The sequence below is a fragment of the Vicia villosa genome, linkage group LG7 (assembly GCF_029867415.1).
Source record: "Vicia villosa cultivar HV-30 ecotype Madison, WI linkage group LG7, Vvil1.0, whole genome shotgun sequence".
NCBI lineage: Eukaryota > Viridiplantae > Streptophyta > Magnoliopsida > Fabales > Fabaceae > Vicia > Vicia villosa.
Window position 1 is genome coordinate 123,459,824 of NC_081186.1, and position 21,163 is coordinate 123,480,986.

Below are 21,163 nucleotides of genomic sequence, written 5' to 3' on the forward strand. Positions count from 1 at the left end.
ACCCCACACACTCTAAAGACCAACAATCAGACACCAAATCTCTGCGGGAGCTGTGCAGCGTCCACATGCCATAGAACTTGAAATGAGATTTTACTTTGATTTGAGAGAAGGAGCAGTCAACTAGGATTGGGTGATGGTCAGAACGAAAACGAGGGAGGACGGTGGAAAAAGAAACGAAACAATCATTCATCCAATTTTGATTGCACAAGGCATGGTCTAGCTTTCTTTCAATGGAGGCAGCACCGACACGACCATTGTACCAAGTAAAAAGGTTACCTTTGCAGGGAAGATCAAAGAGACCATTGTTGTCAACCCAACTTTTAAAATCCAAAATAGGGATACGATTAGGGGCACAAGAACCCCGATGCTCATGAGCTCCAAGAATCAAATTGAAATCACCAATGCAACACCACGGGAGGGAGGAAGAACTGAGAAAAGACAGGTCCCCCCAAAGCTCTCTCCGTCTAATGTGACACGTAGAAGCATAAACAGCCGCAATACCTAGAGTTTTGTTATCGGAGATGAAAGTAAAAGCCAAATGTTGGTTAGAAGAACTGTGGATCTGAGGGTCATAATTGTTATTGCAAATGCACCAAAGGTTTGGGAGGAGTATATCTCGATTGTTGACCGCAAACAGCTTCATGTTGAGTCTGTTCCAAAAGGTGGCAGGGAAAGAGTCATGAGACATCCAAGGTTCTGCAATAAAGCAGAAATCAGGCTTATGAGTTTTGATGAGATTTTTCAGGGCTAACTTTAAGGGGGAGTTAGCAATTCCCCTAATATTCCAGAAGAGGCACTTCATTGAGAAGATTTTCCAGAACCAACTCTCAATCTGGTGCTTGGAGTCTCCTTGGTTTTTGTTTTCTTCCTACTCTTTTTCTTTTGCGTTTTTGTAACCACTTCCTTGAAATTTTCGTCTTCCTCATCTGTAGTATCTTCTTTGTCAACCTGCTCCACCAAATTGCCCCAGGAATCTGTGAGGAATTTGTTAGCCATGATTTTTGTGCTATCCCACTGTGTTTCCACTACCAATTCAGAGTCTGAACCTGAGTCATCCAAATGATTTAAAGCAGCAGCCTGTTTCAGAGTTTGTTCCTGCGTATTTCTCTCAACTATAGCGTTTTCTTCCATCTCCGCAATGGGCATTAAAACAGTAGGATTATTTCCCACCAAACCAATTTGCTTATTGTTACCAATCAATTTTTGAATACCTCCCTGAGAGCTTCTCTCCGCCATCGATGGTGGTTCATTCTCTTCTGTAACGTTCCTCCTTCTGTTATTTATATCCAAATGTTTAACCGTCCCACTAGATTGACCTCCATCCATAGTAGGTTTTCCAGGGATAGCTTCCTTACTAAGAGGAAGCGAAATTGTTTGAGAGGTGTTTTTGTTGTGTTCTGTGTTTTGTGCTTTAGTTTGTTGCTCCGAGGCTAACTTTCTCCTGCAAGTGTGAACAGAGTGACCCAAGAACTTACAAAAATTGCAGAAATCTGGAAGTTTCTCATACTCTATATCAACGAAAAAGGCGAATCCTGCTCTTTCGACCAAAATCTTATCTCGCAGATCCTTCAAGAGGTCAATATCTACAAGCACACGGACAAAATGACCAAAAGGACGATCAACCAAAGGCTTGTTGGAGGAGGAGTCGATGCAAATGGGCGTGCCGATACTGCTAGCAATTGTGAATAGAATTTTCGGTCTCCAATATTCCTGAGCCAGCCCGTGGATACGAACCCAAACCTGGGCAGAGCTTTGATTCATATTGGTGGGAACAAAATCTTTAGTCCATGGGAAGAGCTTTAGAATACCTGGGTTGAGGTTCCAAGCAGGTGAAGAACGAACACGACGAACATCTTCAAGGCTAGAAAACGAGAATTCATAAAATCCTTTACCAAGAGAGGTGATTCCCCATTTCGGTAATGAACTCTATAGATCCTGGAGCTTAGCCTTGAGCTGCTGAACAGTGATGGGGGTGGAACCTTTAGGCCATAAAATTCGTCCATGTAAATTATGCTTGCAAGACTCCAAACCCAACAGGTATTCGTCTTCAGGGATCATGATAGATATTCTGTCTCCCTTGACACAAGGGACAGGAAACTGACTGGTTGGAATGACGCAAACATTACCTACAGCTTCGACAAACGATTTCTTCGTCTTAGGCAGAGCTGGATTCAAGCAGGGGATGGGAGCCTCTGAGTCCGGAGAATGACTGACAATAGCTTCTGGAAAGAGATCAAGGAAATCCATGGAGAGAGCAAAAGAGGTATAATTAGGGTTAGAAAGGGGGAAGAAAAGATTAGAGAGCGGGAGGACCCTCTCTCTCTAACATTTTGAAATCAAAAAATCGTCTGATGATTAGGATATTGATAGAAATTCGTATTAAGAGGAAAGAGATTTGTATTATTGATTGAACAAGTAAATATTATAGAAAAAGAACCTTTGTAATCATAAAGCTAATGCTCCTTCATTCTAATATTATTTTCTATTTTTTTTTTGTCTTGACTATTATTCATCTTTTGTATTAATAATTTGATAAATTGTAATTCAATTGGTAAATAATACTACCTCCGTTCCTTTTTATAAGAGACAACTCACTTTTTAGGTTCATTGAATAATCAATGTATCTAGTCTACAAACAGACCAAATACATTGATTATTTAATGAACCTAAAAAGTGACTTGTCTCTTATAAAAAGGAACGGAGGTAGTATTAATTATATTCGTGACAGCTTAGTGACATTAGTTAAATATATTTTTATTATAAAAGATAATAAGTGAGTGGTGTCTCTCATTTGTGTTGTTGTTCTTGATTAATGTGGATGCTATTCTTTATAATTCATTAAGTATCAGAGCCGATGGTTTGAGTAAGGGATCACTGGTTTCTTGTATCGAAAGTCTTCCTGACATGGTGGTGGTTAGGCAGCGTGTCTCATTGAAGTGCATGTGATGTGGTAAGGGTCTCAACGACGATACAAGTGTATGTAAATGAAAGAGCTTATGTTTGAGGAGAAACATAGTGAATAGACTCACACTTGAGAGAAAATTGTTGAGATTGAGCAATTTATAAATGGGATGACTCATATACCTAATACATCTAGATTTTAAATGAATATGTGATGTGTCTCTTTCACTTATGTGTTTCTCTTGATCCAATGTGAATGTTCCTCTTTATGACCAATTAGTTTTTATGTTTTTCATGTTTTGAATATTAATAAAAATATTTATTGAATAATACTAACATGTGTCTTAAAAACAAATGTTAATAATTAAAAAGTTTAATTATGTATTTGTAATAAATCCAATACATAATTTTTAAAACAAATTTTTTTTATTTAATTCTCAACGTGTGCTCAGGGCACATGTTAGTATTAATATATATATATATAATAATTTAAAATATAACTAGGGGTGAAAATAGGCTAGGCTTTAGAAGGCTTGAGTCTGGCCTACGATAAACTTAAAAGGCCTAAGTCTGGCCTACGGTCTATCATAGGTTCAGTTTTTTAGCCTGGTCTGGCCTAAAAGCCTATTTAAAAAACCTGTATCTTATTAAAGTTTTCAATTAATTTATATAACTTAAGAAGTCTTGTAGGTCGACTTATATATACATATATAAGTGAACCTATTTAGCATTTGTTATATTTATATATATATATATATATATATATATATATATATATATATATATATATATATATATATATATATATATATATATATATATATATATATATATATATATATATATATATGGTAGCTTATTTAGTTTTTTTTTTTCTAATATATATGCATACATGAACCAACTTATTTAACATATCTCTAATATATATGAAAATATAGGCCGGCCTATAAGCCTTCATAGGCTTTCTTAATAGCCTAAGTCAGCCCTATTAAATAAAATAGGCTTTTAAAAAAGTCTAAGCCTGACTTCTTTATTAAATAGGTCTGGCCTGGCCTAGGCCTACGTAGGCTGGGCCGTAGACCCCTGTAGGTCAGCCTAGCCTATTCCCACCCCTAAATATAACTGACCATGATTGAATCTCAATATAATTTTAAAACCTTGAACTCAAAAATACATCGATCAACTATGGGTTTTATTTTGATTATCCGATTGTAATTGTAACTGTGGTTGTGAAAGGCAAGTAAAAATTCAATTTTTTCGAAAATTATTAAATAACATAGATAGAGAAGTAGTTACAAGTCAATTTTAGGGGGCTGTCTTGTGAAAGAGTTGAACCCTACTCATACATAACTGACATTTTCTGAATGAGATTAACAAGGATGCACGTGTTATGTCATTAGCTAATTAGCTAGTTAGTAAAATTAATCACAACAATAAAACCACATGTAGACTGCCCATATGGATTTTCATCGTACTGAAAATAATGTTTAATCTCTCAATTTGATATTTAAATATGCATTACATATAAAAAAGAGGTATCTAAATGCATTCTTTAATTGTCAGATTGGGCTCTAAATATATCTTTTATTAATTAATTATTTTCTTAAATGTATTTTTTATTTATAAAATTGATCATGAAATTAATGACAAAAGATTATTTTTTAAAATTTTAATATTTTTTAACTATAATATTTCACAATATTTAAAAAATGTTTTATGAATATGATACAATTTATTTTTGCACACATGCACCATATTTAGTTAATCACATACAAAAATATAATAAATTCAGTTAAATAAATAAATAATTTAATTTATATTTAAAAATATTTAATTTATATATTTGAATTAATCATAAATTCTAACTTTTAATTAAATTTGATTAATTATATATTTAATTAAATTAATCTTAATTTTATATGTGATTAATTAAATATTGCAATGTGTAATAGACCAACTTCTAGCAAGATGTTCAATTCTTGCAGAGTTGAGCTTGACAACATACATAGCCTTCAATACAGTGACTTGAATGTGACAAGTTATGAAAACTACCACAAAATTTAGCTGTTTTCTCTTTACTTTCCTTGCTATTATAATTAAACTTTTCAAATCAAGATCTCAGTTCTAATATTAAAGTTATATAGTTTATAAAACAAACACATAGGACTAAGAATCAGATCTGTCAATGCTTCAAGATTGTACACTAATTTGGTGTACTTATGTGTGTATGTGTATTCTCTTAATTTTATAAATTGAATATTATACTGAAAAAGTCGGTTAATTGGAACAAATTTAGATTCAAGACAAATGATTAAGTTCTGTTTTTTTTAGGGTCCTACCCTCCAAATAATGGTGCTCTTTTTAAGTTTTGATACCAATATTTAATTAAGTGAAGAATCTTGTACACTTTCTTAATTAAAGTAATCATAGTCTCAGGCATAATAATTTTGGCACTAGGAATTGAGATTTGGTTTCATTTTGTCACTTAACTCTGGCATCACTTTAACCTTCTTTTATTATTACTATTTAAATTTAAAGAAATACTATAAAATACAGCAAGACTTTTTTTTTTTTACGTGATCTTACCATTATTGTTATTATAGTACTTCTTAGCTAAGGTGAATGATAAGTACGTAATGTCAAGGGAATGAACTCTTTCACTGCGACAGACGAGACCTTCTGATATAATGAAGAGAAAATTTGTAAGATTAACACTCCAACACTAAAATTAGTAAAATCATAAGGAAGTAGTTTGAGAGTAAGAGTGAGATAATATCTAAAATAGTGCGTCATTGAGCTTATATGTGGTAGACAGCCAAAATTGCTTTTATCTAACCTGACGTGATATGTAGGGAGTTGTTGATTAGATCCAACAACGGACGATGCAATATTAGCTAAAATCAAGTGTCTGGGTTTTGACGAGATTCCACCTGTTCCTTTGTCCGCTGAACGATTACTATTGGGCCTCATGATGGAGTATTCTTCTTTGTTCTCGTGGTCGGTCCATAATTGTTGCCTTCAATGTCTTTGCTAATATTTGGTGAAGCGAGGATTGACATTATTGGGCTGCTCACTGATGTCGTTGTGTTCTTCTCGGGAAGCCTTTAGTTCATAGAGGAGAAAGTATGAAAGCCTGGTGAGTGGGAGTATGTCGCCTCGGGAACATGTACATTAAATGCTTGTTTAGTAATCGCAATGTCTCACATGGAGAATTCGACACATGATCCTAGATGTGATGGTAAAAGTGACCCTTTTAGAGTACTTGAATGCTTGAGAAAATTGAGGTTCAATCATATCCTTCGATAACACAGATACATTTCCCCATTTTTCTTGATGGACATCGTATGGAAGTTTCCAAGAAATATAAAGAGATTCAAGGGCGAACTTTCTTTTCTTACAATTTTGGCTCCCTGTGAAATTCTAGAGATTCTCTTGGCTCATCTTTTCCTTGGGAGAATCTGGTTGGGGAAATTGTCTAGGGTTTTGCTTTCTCATCTTTTCCCTTGGCGAATTTGGTTGTCGTAAACGACTTCAAGCAAGAACGAAAGGCTTAGATATACATTAGGACAAATCTCCGCGCTTTTGGTCAAGATCCTACAAACAGGGAAATAATTTGGTGGTTGGAATATCAATTGCATGCTTATACTTATGGTCGTTCCTTTTTATGTGTTGGCAGTGAGACTGAGAAGGAGTGAAACGTCCATCAAATTACTCTAAATGAAGGGGGCGAAGATATGGTGACACGGGTGGACTAAAAGATATTAGACATTGTTTCCGTATTCATTAGGAAATAAGGTCTAGATCATGCTTTTACCAAGGTTGATCCCTCATTAGATTAGGGGATGCTTCTCCCGGAATGGGATAAAAGGTTATGTCATAAGTATGAACAATATATCCTTCCTTTTCATGAATGCTTGTTCTCCTAGATAGGATTCCTGCTTCCTTTTAGTGACTTTGAAGTGGACGTTCTTAACCACCTTTGAGGTAGCTCCTTCAAAATTGCATCTGGTGATCTGGGTATGTATCAAAGTTTTCCAATATTAGTGAAAATACAAGAAGAGTGTGCCAACCTTGACGCTCTTTTTCCATCTTTTTAACATTTAACGTAGTTCAGCTGATTCAAGACGGGGTCAAAATTTTCTCTCTCTTAGAAATAGCATGAAGATGTTTTCAATGTATATTGATAGTATGAAGAGTTTCAAAGATTGGTATTACTTGGTTACTCCCCTTATGGAGGCCGATCATGCCAACATATGTGATTTTCATCCCTATACGCCTTCAATATCTTTCAACAAATTCCTAAAATTTTGGCGTTAGAACCACTTCCTAGCCTGTTTTGGGACTTATGACTACCTACTTAACAATCTGTCTCGAGAGGAGAGTTACTTGAAGAATAAGTTGGTGGCTTTTGGGTGAGCTTAACTTTTGTTGATGGTTCCAGGTCCTCTACGTTGATGTTGAAAAATCAAAAGAAAAAATACATAGAGACACAACTGCTAGTGAAGGCCGCAACTAAAAAGGAGAGGTGGGGCATATTTGGTGAGAGTGTAAAAAATTTCTTTTCCTATGTATTGCTTTTACTAAGCAAGTTCCTTTATTGCTCATTTTCCTTTTGCTTGCAGATAATATGGGTTGTCACAATGATGCTTCAGATGATAAGGATGCCCATAATTATTCCCCGTCCTCTGAGGCCGCGGTTCTTCCGTTTTTAGGTGAGGTCCATATTTTGGGATCCCTGTTGATCTGCCTTCTCTTACTTCTCTTGCTACATAATGATCTGAGGTGCAAATCCCTCTTAATCAATTGATGGCGAGAGATATCTTGAACCTATCATCGTGCAAAACTAACGAGGGTCTTCCGACAAAAAGAGTCAATAAAGTGAGGCTGACTGGAGATCCTTCCTCCAAAAGACCTCAAATAATGGGTTTGAGACTCTTAAGTTTGTCAAATACCCCGACTTTCTTGTCATCGTTACTCCTTGCCCGCTCTAATCCTAGGACATTTCGGGAGCTTTGATCTTTTGTCTTTGATGAGGATTATGCTTACTTCTCGAGCAATGTCAAGGCTAATCATTAGGAAACAATGGAAGAAATGTCGTATCTAATGCACAAGGCTTCAGCCCTCTTGTCCTTAGGATCTGCAAGAATATGGGATGTCTTTATGTCTGGCCATCTTTGGGAGGAAAAAAATGGTGCTCGTAGAGCGCGTTGATGCATTAGTAATCGAACGAGACCGAATTCTTGACGAGCTCATTAAGATAGGAAACCTCTTGCGGGTGATTGACAATGAAGTGTGAGCTTTTAGGTATCCTCACTTAGTGGCTGAGAAGGTGTAGTCGCTGAACCAAAGAATAAGGGATAGGGATGGCGTGCAATAATCGACATGGAAGGCATTATGTGATGTTAAGGCTACATTTTCAAAGTGAACGAGGATTTAGTTTCTTCTCACAGGATGGTAAGGAATTGGATGCATCCTAAATAAGACTTGGGAAGAATAGAAGAAGGCTCAAAATGACCTCAGGGAGATGCGTTTTGAATATATTGACTTGTATAAGGAGTATGCAAAGTCGGTGCAATATGGTTACTCTGTATTGCATGCCTCTTTTAAAACGCTTTAAAGGATACAAATATCAAGAAAACAAATACATCTTAAGAATAAATGCTTATATATGTGTGTGTGTGTGTGTGTGTTTGTGTGTGTGGGGGGGCAATGTTTTTATTGAATGTTGTTTATAAATAAATGCTTGTATAGTGTTATTGTGTCGGCCTCATTGTGAAATATTATTTCTTGTATATGTTTACAGTTGCGTTTACTTTTAAAGTTTATGGTCGAAAGGATAATCCTGGCATAAGGAAATAATGCATGAAATGAGACGAGTCCCCTAGAAAGAAGTGACCCCATTTTCGGGAAAATACATCCTCCAAAAAGACAATCGAAGTTGTAACTGAGACCAAGGGTATAAACAAATACTCTAATGACAGAGAAAAAGAGGGAAAGGTCAATTCAAAATGTGAATCGCAGCAGGTTTTTCCCACCAAGTAACCCTTTAAAGGAACAATCCAACAAAGGATTGCGGAACTGATGGTGATTAGTAAGGAAAGTGAGATAGCCCTTTAAGGGAAACTAGATAGGCCAATTCTTAGGTTTAAAAATAAAAAGGAAGTGGTTGGTATCCCTAATGAATTCTTTCCTCTGGTCATAATGAAAGCCACAGACAATTTTGACGTGTTAAAAATCCTCATTGACAGAGGAAGCTCATGTGACATCATGTATGCAGATCTGTTCAAGAAGCTTATGCTTAGGAAATAAAAGCTATCTCCTTACATGACCTCTAACTTGGAAGCGTTCAACGACATTGTACATGCCCCTGGGGATATTACAAAACATTTTTCTTATTCTGATTTCTTTGAACTCAATGTTAGCACACTCCAGCAAAATATTTTCTCTTAACGTTTTCAAGGGAATGTAGGATGAGAACCTTGCATCGGATCCCCAGTCTCCTTCATTCTGGCCTCAGTTAAAGTTTCTATCTGTCAGTCGACTATTTGTCGAGTTTCCTGAACCTTAACAAATTTCCACTTCTTTAGCCAAGAGATTTTCTTCATAGTTAATGTAGGGTTGAGCTATAACCAGGAGATAACTTAAGCTTTTGGCCCCTTCTAACCCTAGTATTTCACGAAATATATAGTTTTTTGTTAGTCCTTTCTTGAATATTCAACACTTTAACCTATCATTTTTCCTTCTATGCCTATGGCAACCTTAGTGCATCAGTGTATGTAATACTGTAAGGTTTCCTTTTTCTTTTGATGGATTTTGTTGAGGACAAAAATAGTTGTGAGTTTCCGTTTTCATGCGGTAAGTTTGGCGATAAAATAATCGTAAAGTTCCTTTAAGAAGTTGATGTATCCTTCTGGAAGGCTCTTAAACCATGTCATAGAGGACCTTTGAGGGTTAAGACGAACATTTTGCATTTTACTGAACCTCACGTGTGGTGATAATCGAGTATAGTGTCCACATGTTTGATGTTCTCGTCTAGATACAAGGTCCCTTTGTAGTTTTTCCAACTTTATGAGGTTTTTGAGAGATTTCGGGATGTGTTTAGAAAGTGGGTTCCTTCTTTATTAGGCAGTAGAGGATGTGTTTAGAAAGCGGGTTCCTTCTTCGGCCTAGAATTGGTGTTTCGTCACCTGGCTTGTCTTTCATCTGGGAGTAGCTCGGGGTGATTGTTTGGGATGACGTGTTTCTGGAAGAGTACATCTACAGGCTCTACCCTCGGGACCATGAAGAGGAAATCAACATCATTGACGTTGGAGGTGATCTGGTGATTTAGGGCTTGTCCAGCAGGGAGATATTGTATCAATAACGATCGATTGGGAAGTGGTTTCTTGCTTGTTGTGTGACATTGCTTCATGCATGGAATGGTCTCTATGGGAACCGTACTATAAATTTTCTTCAATCCAGAGGAGTCTTTCGGACATGAAGTGTGAGTTATATTGATGCATTAATTTGTAGATGTTGTTATCTAATTTGTTTTCTCCTTGCTTGCCTGGGCCAACTTGGAGTTGCTAGTGGCCTTGAAGCATATATTTTCCAAGGATATGTGATTGTGGTGATGCTTGTTTGGAGGTTTGGCCTTAAAGTAACTATTTAGATGATTAAAAGATCAGATAAATTTGGAACGTGCTTTGGCATATAGTCAAAGAAATTGGAATCATTGAAATCAAAATAGAAGAAAAAGTTAGTAGGACTGGATCAACTACTTGTGTTGGAGGAGGTGAAACCTATTCAATGAGATGAAGAGCCTTAATTGCCGCGTAAAAACAACATTCTACTTTTTAGAGGTATATATATATATATGTATGTGTGTGTGTGTATGTGTGGAAAAGAAAAAATGTACAATACAGACAGAAGAACAACATGCACTCAAAGCAACACAAGATGTGCACAAAGGTCCCAAAACAAGAAAAATAAATCAAATTTCAAGGCACCATAAAGCCACCAAAAGATCCAAGCTAGATCTTGGAAACCAGAACCACCATCAAGAGAGGAACAAATATTAATGCAACTCCAGACCATGCCCCCAAGAAGCCATATGACACATTCGGACCTCTATATATTAACCCAGTCAAAGAATAGGATCTGATAGCCAATTGGAAAAAAACAAGAATAATTTGGTGACCTACCAAGATACCATATCCAAGCAAGAAGGATACTCTTGTCTTCCACGTCTTCCTCATTAATAGGTAAATCTACAAAGATGAAGGCATTTCGTGATTTTCAAATAGTCCACACTTCTGAGTACCAAATCATGATAAGCTCACCTCTAATCCTAGTAAGACCTCCTAAGGAAGAAAAAACCCAAACAATGAGACAATGTCTCCCGATAAAGTTATTACTCTCTCTATCCACTGAAAGATCATATATCATAGGTTTGCCTCCACACTGCAAGTGACAAATAGTTGAGAGACAGACTCAATAGGCCATGTAGACAACCTAAAAGGGAGGCTAGCAGGGTCAAGAATAACACGTCTTTAAAACAGGTTCTCCATAGAGGGGGTCTTACCTTGGAGAAATTGCCAAGAGAATGTAAGTATGAAGTGCGCCTAAGAGGATGGGTGAATTAGGTTCTTAAAAATTTTATCGGTTTTTGGTGATATGTGGATTATTTTTCTGGTTTATGGTGAAGTTATGGAAAGATTAAAATGCAAAAAAATAAATGACACAATGATATATCCTGGTTCCCCTCACAATCTGGGAGTACTCCAGTCCCCTTACGCAATAAGAGATTTTCACTATTGTTGGTAACTTGTACAACACACAACAACAACACCAAGAACAATCCTCTTGAATTTTCCACTAAGACCACTTATGAGAAGAATCCTCTCAAAGTGCATAACTTGTTTCCAACAATCCTGGATAACAAGAATACAACAAGTATTTGATTTTTGTATAAGAATTTTGAATAGTAGAACAATGTATCAATCACTTGATTGATCTTCTCTTTCAAGTAAATAATTTACAAGGATATATTAGTGCTCAAGTATATATGAGAATGTTTTTCTGAAAAATGTATGTAATAATGCAGAAAAAATTTCTCAATGAAAGTTTATGAATGATAAACACTTTAGAAATTTTGTGAGAATAAGGTTTGTAAATTGTATGAAAGAGGTGAGTTTTTGAAATATGATATAAATGGTATTTATAGGTGACTCTACACCTTTTAGAATGGTTGCATTTTGATAGAACAATGCAATGGTCAAGGATTTGAAATATAATTTCGTTTGGAACAGATTCAATATGAAGAAGTGCCACTGGTTCAGATGTAACCGGTTACGTGAAGGATGTAACCGGTTACATGGTTACGTTATGCCCAGAAAATCAAAATCACGAGCATGTAACTGGTTACCTAAATGATGTAACCGGTTACATCATGTTGAAAAAGTTCAATAACAAAGGGGGAAAGCTACTTCCAGCAATGTAACCGGTTACATCAAACTAAAAAGGCTAAAAACATATTTTTAAAGGGCTAGGTGTTTATGGTATGCATTTGTTTGAGGTTTTGATCATGCATTTGAATGAAAGTGTGTCTTTTGAGTACTAAAGAATATCAATGTAAAAGAGTTTTAACTTGTACCCATATATGTTGAAGATCAATCATACTATGACTTTAATCATCATGAAGTTGCAACCTTTGATTCTTATCCATTTGTCTTTGCTCATCCTTTTTGAAATATATGAAATATGTTGTCTTCATCAAAACTACGTCTTTAAGAAATTTTGTAGGAGCTTGAAAATACAGAGAACACGCCCATAAAAGTTGTTGCAACAACATTCTATTGAAAAGCTAGTCAAGTGGATTTTCACGTTGCCATAATTTGAACAAAAGCGAGAGAGTTATAGTAGAACAAAGATCAGTAGAGTAGCGATGAATAAACGGTGGTCTTCAAGGGAATCAAATGTTGAGTTTTCACATATGGCACCACTATTTCGAGATGGAACGAGAGATACATAATGCTGATGAAATGATCTCTTCTAGTGCGACACCAAGAGCTTCTAGCGCGGTGGAGGGGGACTTGTAAGGTTTACATTCCAACGGCTAAGTCAGTGAAATTGTAGAGAAGTAGTTTGAGAGTGAGAGTGATATAATACCTGAAATGGTGTGTCGTTGAGCTTATTTATGGTAGATAGTTAAATATGCTTTATTCTAACCCGACGTGAGATGCGACGATTTTTCGTCTGGTCAGATCCAACTACGGACGATGCACTAGTAGCCCAGATCAAGTGTATGATTTTTAATGAAGTTCTACTTATTTCTGTGTCTGCTAAATGGATACTATAAATTGATCCTCGCAATTCAGCCTTCTACATTAAATTTAGGTGCCTTCTATACATTAAATTTAGGATCGACTCAGAACAATAAGTTAATAGAGCAAATTCTCACACCTTTAAGAGCATATATAGATCAGAACCAGATTCAAAAAAGTCATGTAAATTAAAAGTGATGATGTAAAATATAAGTGAATACCATACTATACCATTAAACCTTTTTTTAAGACAAGGACCATATATTGGTGATGGAGACAATCGCAAATAAATAATATTTGAATGAATGAAAATAAAATAAAAATCATTTGTCTTTTTCAAATAAAAATGCTTAAATATGCATAAATAAAAAATTAAACGATGTTATGTTTATATTTTAATTTTTTATGTTTGTGTGCTTATGTCTAGACATGCTTTGCTTGGAGTGTTGTGAATAAGTAAGTATTTTTCTAGGTTAGATTTGAGGGAGTATCACTGGATTAGATAAATATATTGAATTAAAATTAACTATATAATTGAGAGTATTCTCTTTTATGAGATGTTCAACATGATACCTTCCATTCAATGTGAGACATCACAACATGTTGGAAAATAGAAGAAAAACAAACTTTACACAAATGAAATAACGCCCATAAAAAAAGCAAGAGAAAAAACAAACACAACTACAAATTTTTACAATATTTTAATAACTATATTTTATTATTTAACCTGTAATTTTTATAAGAACAAAAATGAAAACTCTTTTCCCTAATTGCTAATCCATTTCATGAAAAAAAAAACATAAAATAATATTTTATATTTGTTAGTATCTCTCGACCTTTCGAAATTTATTTATTTGTGAATATTTGAGATGCGAGAGTGTGTTTTTTTAAGGTCAATCTTTAAATAAATTTTACGACTGAACAATATATTTGGTCTCAGATGAGTCCGACCTAAAGTAAAATACTAAATTAAAAAAAAAAACAATAATGATGATTTCTCTGTAACTCTCATCATCCAAAGGGCATGTGAAAGGACACAATGCATGTGATTCTTTCCAAGGGAAGGTAGATCCAAGAAATCAATAGGAAAGATCATGGCAATTCAGCTGAAATCCCGGCTCTAGTTTGAAGCATACTTTGGCTTGTCTAGTACACTTATTTCATGAAATTTACCTCAAGTAATTACCTCTATCTCATATCAATTTACAACCATAATTCTCAATATTAGATCAACAATTTTTGCTAAATCATCTAAGAAACCCTAGGTTTCATCACTAATAAAAGAAACAAATGATGAAGCTATAAAGTAACACTCCAATATTAATGGCAGCATACTATTAATAGAAAGAAAACATGATACATGATGGAACTTCCACAAACTCACACTTGAGTACTAATAGTATTGTTTACTTATGCACTTCATCATAACCATTCCACTAAGGCATAACAACACTTTAACCCATAACATTTAATTTATCTATTTTTATGAATTAATGTCTCACTTTTTGCATCCTAGAAAATGCAAATACCTACTCTATTATTTAGCATAATTGAGTGGTAGATGAGGTAACCCAATTGCTATGAATAATTAACCGAGTTAAATAGATAAAAATTATTGGTTTTTAATTTAATTTTTTACAATAATATTTATTTATATTTATATATTAACGTAAATAAATTATTAATATTTAGAAATAATTGAGTTGATTACCGACAGAGATATCCAATGTGACCCGTATATAATTTAGTTTGAGTGAGGCATGTGTTCAACTATTCATGCTTTGGCCTTATAGTAGCCCACAACTTAACTTTTATTTTATCTTTAGTGTAAATTCAAGCAATATATTATAATCATTTTAACCCAAAAATAGATGTAGGAAACAATGAGTATTACATAATTGTACCTTCTTATTTAAGATAACCTTTTCCCACACAAAAATGATAGCACAAATATATACACATCTTCTTTACACCTCATTTCCCACTTCATTTATTCTTTCTATCGCATCATATATTATTTTTCTCTTTCTATTAAAATAGGTAGTGAGTTTTAAAAAATTAATCATTATGATATAATCATATCAGATAAATTGATGACAATTTTTAGGTTTGATAAACAACTTAGTTTTTTTTTTTTTTTTAATTTTAGTACTTTTATTTATCATTTATCATGATAAACAGGCCGATCTAAAGATAAGGTAAATTAAATCAAGGTTTTAGGTCTCAAGATTTTCGGTTAGAATTTTTTTAAAAAAATAACTTAAAAATTTTAGTTTAATTAAAATTTTAAAATATTCTAAATATCTTACTTTAAAAATTTTGCAACAGAATATTTTCATTAAGTCAAATTGGCAAAACATAAACAAATGGGCCAACACTAGGAAGACACTCAAATCAAGTATTAGTTCATACAGTTATGGCCATACTAGCCATGCGGTGAGTATCCACAGTAAAACATCTGATCAAGAAATAATTGATGCAGTTTTAAAATTACCTAGCAGAGACCTACAATCCAACGCAATATGTTCAAGATTTGTAATTGTTAAAACAAAGTTTATGCAATCAACGACGTTGAGAGAATCAAATTGAATGAGCACCCTTTCAAAACACAAATTTTTCAGCAAGCTGTGACACCATCTAATGACTAGCATCTCCGTTGTACAAGAGTCAGCACAAATTTTCTCCTTTGTGCAGGCTGCAACAACAACATTATGCTCTTGGTCTTTGATGACACAATAGAAAGTGATTATCCCTTTCCATCATGTCAGAATCCACTTGAACCATATAAACACCTTTAGGGATAGACATAACAAGAGGCACAAGTGAGAAGTTTATTCTCTAAACCCTAAATCTAAAACTTCATTTCAAAAGGTGCAAATTCATCTCCGCCAAACCGTAATTTTTGTGTCTTACATTTTGTCATCCTTCTCACCTTTTAATAGTGGTGGTTAGAAAACGGTCAATCATGAACGAAGCTGGAAAAGATCGCACAAAATCTATGATTTTACGGGGGGTTTTCACAATTTGACTACATCACGCGATTCTACTTAAGATATGGATCGTTGGGGGTGAGTGAGATCGTAAAATCTTAAGATTTTAAGATCTAGATCGAGATCTTGACAACCATGGTCTTGGCCATGATTCTCCATGCTACTAATCGACTGGCTCTCTTTACAAGTATTTGTCACACATTGTCATGCACTACCTAGTACCTACCACCCGTGTTGGATCCACCATCTTCGTGTTGTACAGAACATCGTTTCTTGCTGTCTAGATGTTCCATAAGGTGGTGCTCAGAAGTTGAGCACAAAGTTTCTCTTTGGATCTAAGAAAACACAACAGCTAGTCCAAAAGCTCCATATCTAGAGGCATACAATAGCCCATGAGAAAAGAGAAACAAACAGCCTTAGCAAAATCACAATTCTAGTGTTGAAGAAGATGATAAGCAGACCGAACGGAATAATCACCATCTTTTTCATGACTTTAAAAATGACTTTAAACCATGATAATAAGTAGGGGTGGCAAACCGAGGGCATGCCCGTTTTTCCCGCTTAGTGCGGGGCGGACCAAGGATTTAGGCTCTCACCCTCTAATGTATCCGCTCTGCTCCGCCATTTTTTCACGGGCTTTTGCGGGCATGGTCATTTACATAAATTTTTGTGTTTTTAGGTTAAAAAGTGCAGTGTCCGCGGGCTTTTTCTGCCTTGCCCTCACTTTTTTGTAGGGAGGGCCTAGGTTTTAGGCTCGCATTCTCAACTATGTCTGCTCCGTTCCGCCCGTTTTTTTGCGGGCTTTTGGGAGACAGACCTAAACGGGATCGGCATGCTTGTTTGCCACCTCTAATAATAAATGTTCACTTGCAAATCAGCGAAAATTACAATTAAATTAAACTGTTTTTGAATAATTTATGAATTATTTTTTAAAAATTATTTTACAATTTTTCTAAAAACAAATTAAAAATAATTTATGAATAATGCCATAAGTTTTTGAATAAATTCTTCTAAATACTCTCATAATATTTATGTTAATAGATAAATTTAAATAAGATAATTCAATCACGCTTCTAATATTTAATCAAACTAAAAATTAATTACTTATTTTACTCTTGTTTTTAAAATCTGCTTCAACCACGCTATAATATAAATTGTTTTTGATTAAATCATAATAAGTGAATTTTTTTCAGATATGTATTAATATTGTGTCTCCTATAATAAAAAATATAATTTTTTAAGAATATTGATTTTTCCAAATAACTATAGTCTATACATATCATTATCTATTTACTGTTCAATTCTGTATAATCATTATTAATATACTATTAATCATTTTTAAATATCTGTTTTCAGAAACATTATTTAAAAGTGAAATTTTCCCAAATAAAAGTAGGCCTAGAATCTCCAAACCCAAATGGAGTATAGCATGTTATCATGCACCCACTTCAATTTGTCACCCCACTACATTAGTAAACTCATGAGTACCCCATACCTTGATAATACTACTTTTCAAACCATATCTCAATAAATAAATAAAAAATCTTCCAACCCCAAAAAACAAATAAAAATTCCCATAAGGTAACTTTTTTCACTTATATATACCACCACTCACTCCCATCACAAGGCACCACCATTATCACAACCATGAAAATCCCATTTTCTCTCACCCCTCTATTTCTCTGTCTCTTCATCTCCCTAGTCCAAGGACAAACACAAACCCCAAAATGTGACATCCAAGATCATGGCTCAACCCTCAAAGTATTCCATGTCTTCAGCCAATGTTCACCCTTCAAACCATCAAAACCAATGTCATGGGAAGAAAGTGTCCTCCAGCTACAAGCTAAGGACCAACCAAGGATGCAATACTTGTCTAGCTTAGTTGCGGGGAGATCGGTTGTTCCGGTCGCATCCGCGAGACAGATCATTCAAAGTCCGACATATATTGTGAAAGCTAAGATTGGTACTCCTCCTCAAACTTTGCTCTTGGCTTTGGATACTAGTAATGATGCTGCTTGGATTCCTTGTACTGGTTGTCTTGGTTGCTCAACTTCGAAACCGTTTGCTCCTGCTAAGTCTACCACGTTTAAGAATGTTGGATGTGGTTCTCCTCAATGCAAACAGGTTATTATTACATTTTCATAATCTTTCTTAGTATTATAACAAACAGGCATGTTCGTTCCGTTAAAATCTATCTTGCAAATATCGATAAAAAAAATAGAATAGAAACTAATCAGCATAGTTAATGGTTGATGGTGTAGATTTAAAATTTTATCTCGTAATAAAAGTTACAAAAATATTTTATTAGAAAATGAGAGAAACTGACATAACATATTAGAGGATGAGAGTTTAAAACTTTAATCTGTTCTTAAAAAAAATATACCGACAAAACAGAGTTTCTCGGCGGGCCGAACATGTTTTGTCATCTTATTGATTTATTGCGCGTGAACGTGAATTATCAATAAACAGTTCAAAAATTCACCCTATGGTTACTATATTTACCTTTCCTAAAGAAAAAAAGATCACGTGATTTCCATGAAATAAATAAAAGTTATTTTTTATTTTTTCGATTTTTAGACAAAAGATAACCGGTTCTCAAATCTGAAGCATGCGAATCTTTTAATTTCAGGTACCCAACCCCACTTGCGGTGGAAGCGCGTGTGCATTCAACTTCACCTATGGTAGCTCCTCCATAGCAGCTAGTGTGGTCCAAGACACACTTACCCTAGCTTCTGACCCAATTCCAAGCTATACTTTTGGCTGTGTTCAAAAAACAACTGGGAGTTCAGCACCACCACAGGGTTTATTGGGCTTGGGCCGAGGCCCGTTGTCTCTCTTGGCCCAAACACAAAATTTATACCAATCCACATTCTCTTATTGTTTGCCGAGCTTTAAATCGCCTAACTTTAGTGGGTCGTTGAGACTTGGGCCTACGGCCCAGCCCAAGAGGATTAGGTTTACACCACTTCTCCGAAATCCTAGAAGATCGTCACTCTATTATGTTAACTTGGTTGCTATTAAAGTCGGTCGGAGAATTGTCAATATCCCTCCGGAGGCCTTGGCCTTCAATCCTACCACTGGTGCAGGCACCATATTTGACTCCGGTAATGTCTCATTTTCTTTCTAAATTTTAATATAAAAAAAATTATTTTTAAAATTATTAAATAATTAATGTATCTAATTTATATAAAAAGTAATTTTTTTTTACATCACACATTCTCACTATATTATCACGGATATAGTAAATAATAATTTTTATAACTTTTTTTAATTTGATTTTCTTGTTGAATACTATATTAGGTACTGTATTCACTCGGCTAGTTGAACCGGTTTACACCGCCGTAAGAAATGAGTTTCGTCGACGAGTTGGCCCAAAGCTCGTTGTGACAACCCTAGGAGGGTTCGACACATGCTACAATGTGCCAATAGTTGCACCAAATATTACATTCATGTTCTCCGGTTTGAATGTAACACTACCACCGGACAACACCCTCATACACAGCACCGCCGGTAGCACCGCATGTTTGGCCATGGCGGCTGCGCCGGATAATGTGAACTCAGTGTTAAATGTCATAGCCAACATGCAACAGCAAAATCACCGTGTGCTATTTGATGTGCCCAACTCAAGACTCGGTGTTGCTCGTGAACTTTGCACCTAATAAGTTGTTCTTGGTGAAGATCAATTTTCGTAGGAATAATAATTTTGTGAAATTGGGATTGTGATGTGAGTTAATTATTTGGGTAATTTTTAGTATTTTTATATTTATCTTTATATGAAATGGGTTTTGGCATTGCTGAGAATTTATTGCTAACTATTTAGTAAAATACTAAGCTATCATATGTAACGAATTGTGATATGTAAGTTTGAAGTTTTTATTTTGTAGCATTGTAATGGTATGTACCATGGGCATGTATCCCGTAATTAAGTTGTTTTGAAAGATGATTATTGAATTTGCTAGAGTTTAATTTATTTTCTTGCATGAATATTAGACTTTACAATCACGGACGAGCTAATGCGTTAAACCTTGGTAACACAATAAATCTAAATTACTATTTGATTTGATTAAGAGTTGGAAACTGCTGTCGAAGACATTGTAATTATTGTAATTAGTGGAAGTTATTTTGTTTGGGAATTTTTAATAGAGGTTGGTTTATTTATTTATTAGAGTTGGGGGATTGAATTTGTATTCGGAACTTTTAGCGTCAAATCTTTGTTGTTACAAGATCATATATTGAGAGACAATTGAGTACTCTCTCCGTCTCATAATGAGTGACTCATTTGAAATAAAATAGTGTCCCAAAATGAGTGACTCATTTCAATTTTCAATACATTTTTTCAATTCTATCATTTAATTAATACAAATTTCATAATTTATATGATAAGGGTACTATAGTAAAATCATTATATTCTCTATCTCTTACTTTTATTATTTTTTTAAATCTGTATGAAATGGTAGACTGAGTCACTCATTGTGGGACGGAGGGAGTATATGATATGAACTTTGATTTGAGCTTTGGATGGTCTTAGTACTCTGATTCCTTATTTTTTTTCCTTAGCAGATTCACTAATAAGGATACCGTCCCTCCTAAACCACAACATGTTTTGGCGAGTGTATTTGGACTATATATAGACTAGATAAATTAATTATTCAATGAATCTAAAAAGTAAAAGTTGTTTATAAAAGAGAATCCATGGAGTAAGTTTTTATTTAGATTTCATTAATCGGAGTCGTCGTCAACCTCTTCTTCGGCTCGGTAAAACTTTCTTCACATTGAACATCCCACACAAACGTTTTACCTTTGCAAGTCAGCTGTGTTAATGAAAGTGCTAACTTAGAAAAGCCTTCGATAAATCTCCTATAATAACTAGCCAAGCCTTAAAAGCTTCTAATCTCTGTGACCGATTTTGGAACGCCCGATTAATTTTATTCGATTATTTAATTAATTTGTGAATTATTTGGTAGAATT

At 34.7% G+C, this 21,163-nt stretch overlaps 1 protein-coding gene across 1 annotated transcript; it reads left to right on the top strand.

Moving 5' to 3' along the window:
• Positions 1-17,805: 17,805 nt before the first annotated feature.
• On the top strand, positions 17,806-20,175 carry LOC131618476 (aspartyl protease AED3-like). Its single transcript, XM_058889690.1, has 3 exons — positions 17,806-18,319; positions 18,825-19,299; positions 19,496-20,175. Exons 1-3 carry the CDS (start codon positions 17,843-17,845, stop codon positions 19,852-19,854), a joined length of 1,311 nt encoding a protein of 436 aa, XP_058745673.1. The 5' UTR covers positions 17,806-17,842; the 3' UTR covers positions 19,855-20,175.
• Positions 20,176-21,163: the final 988 nt, after the last annotated feature.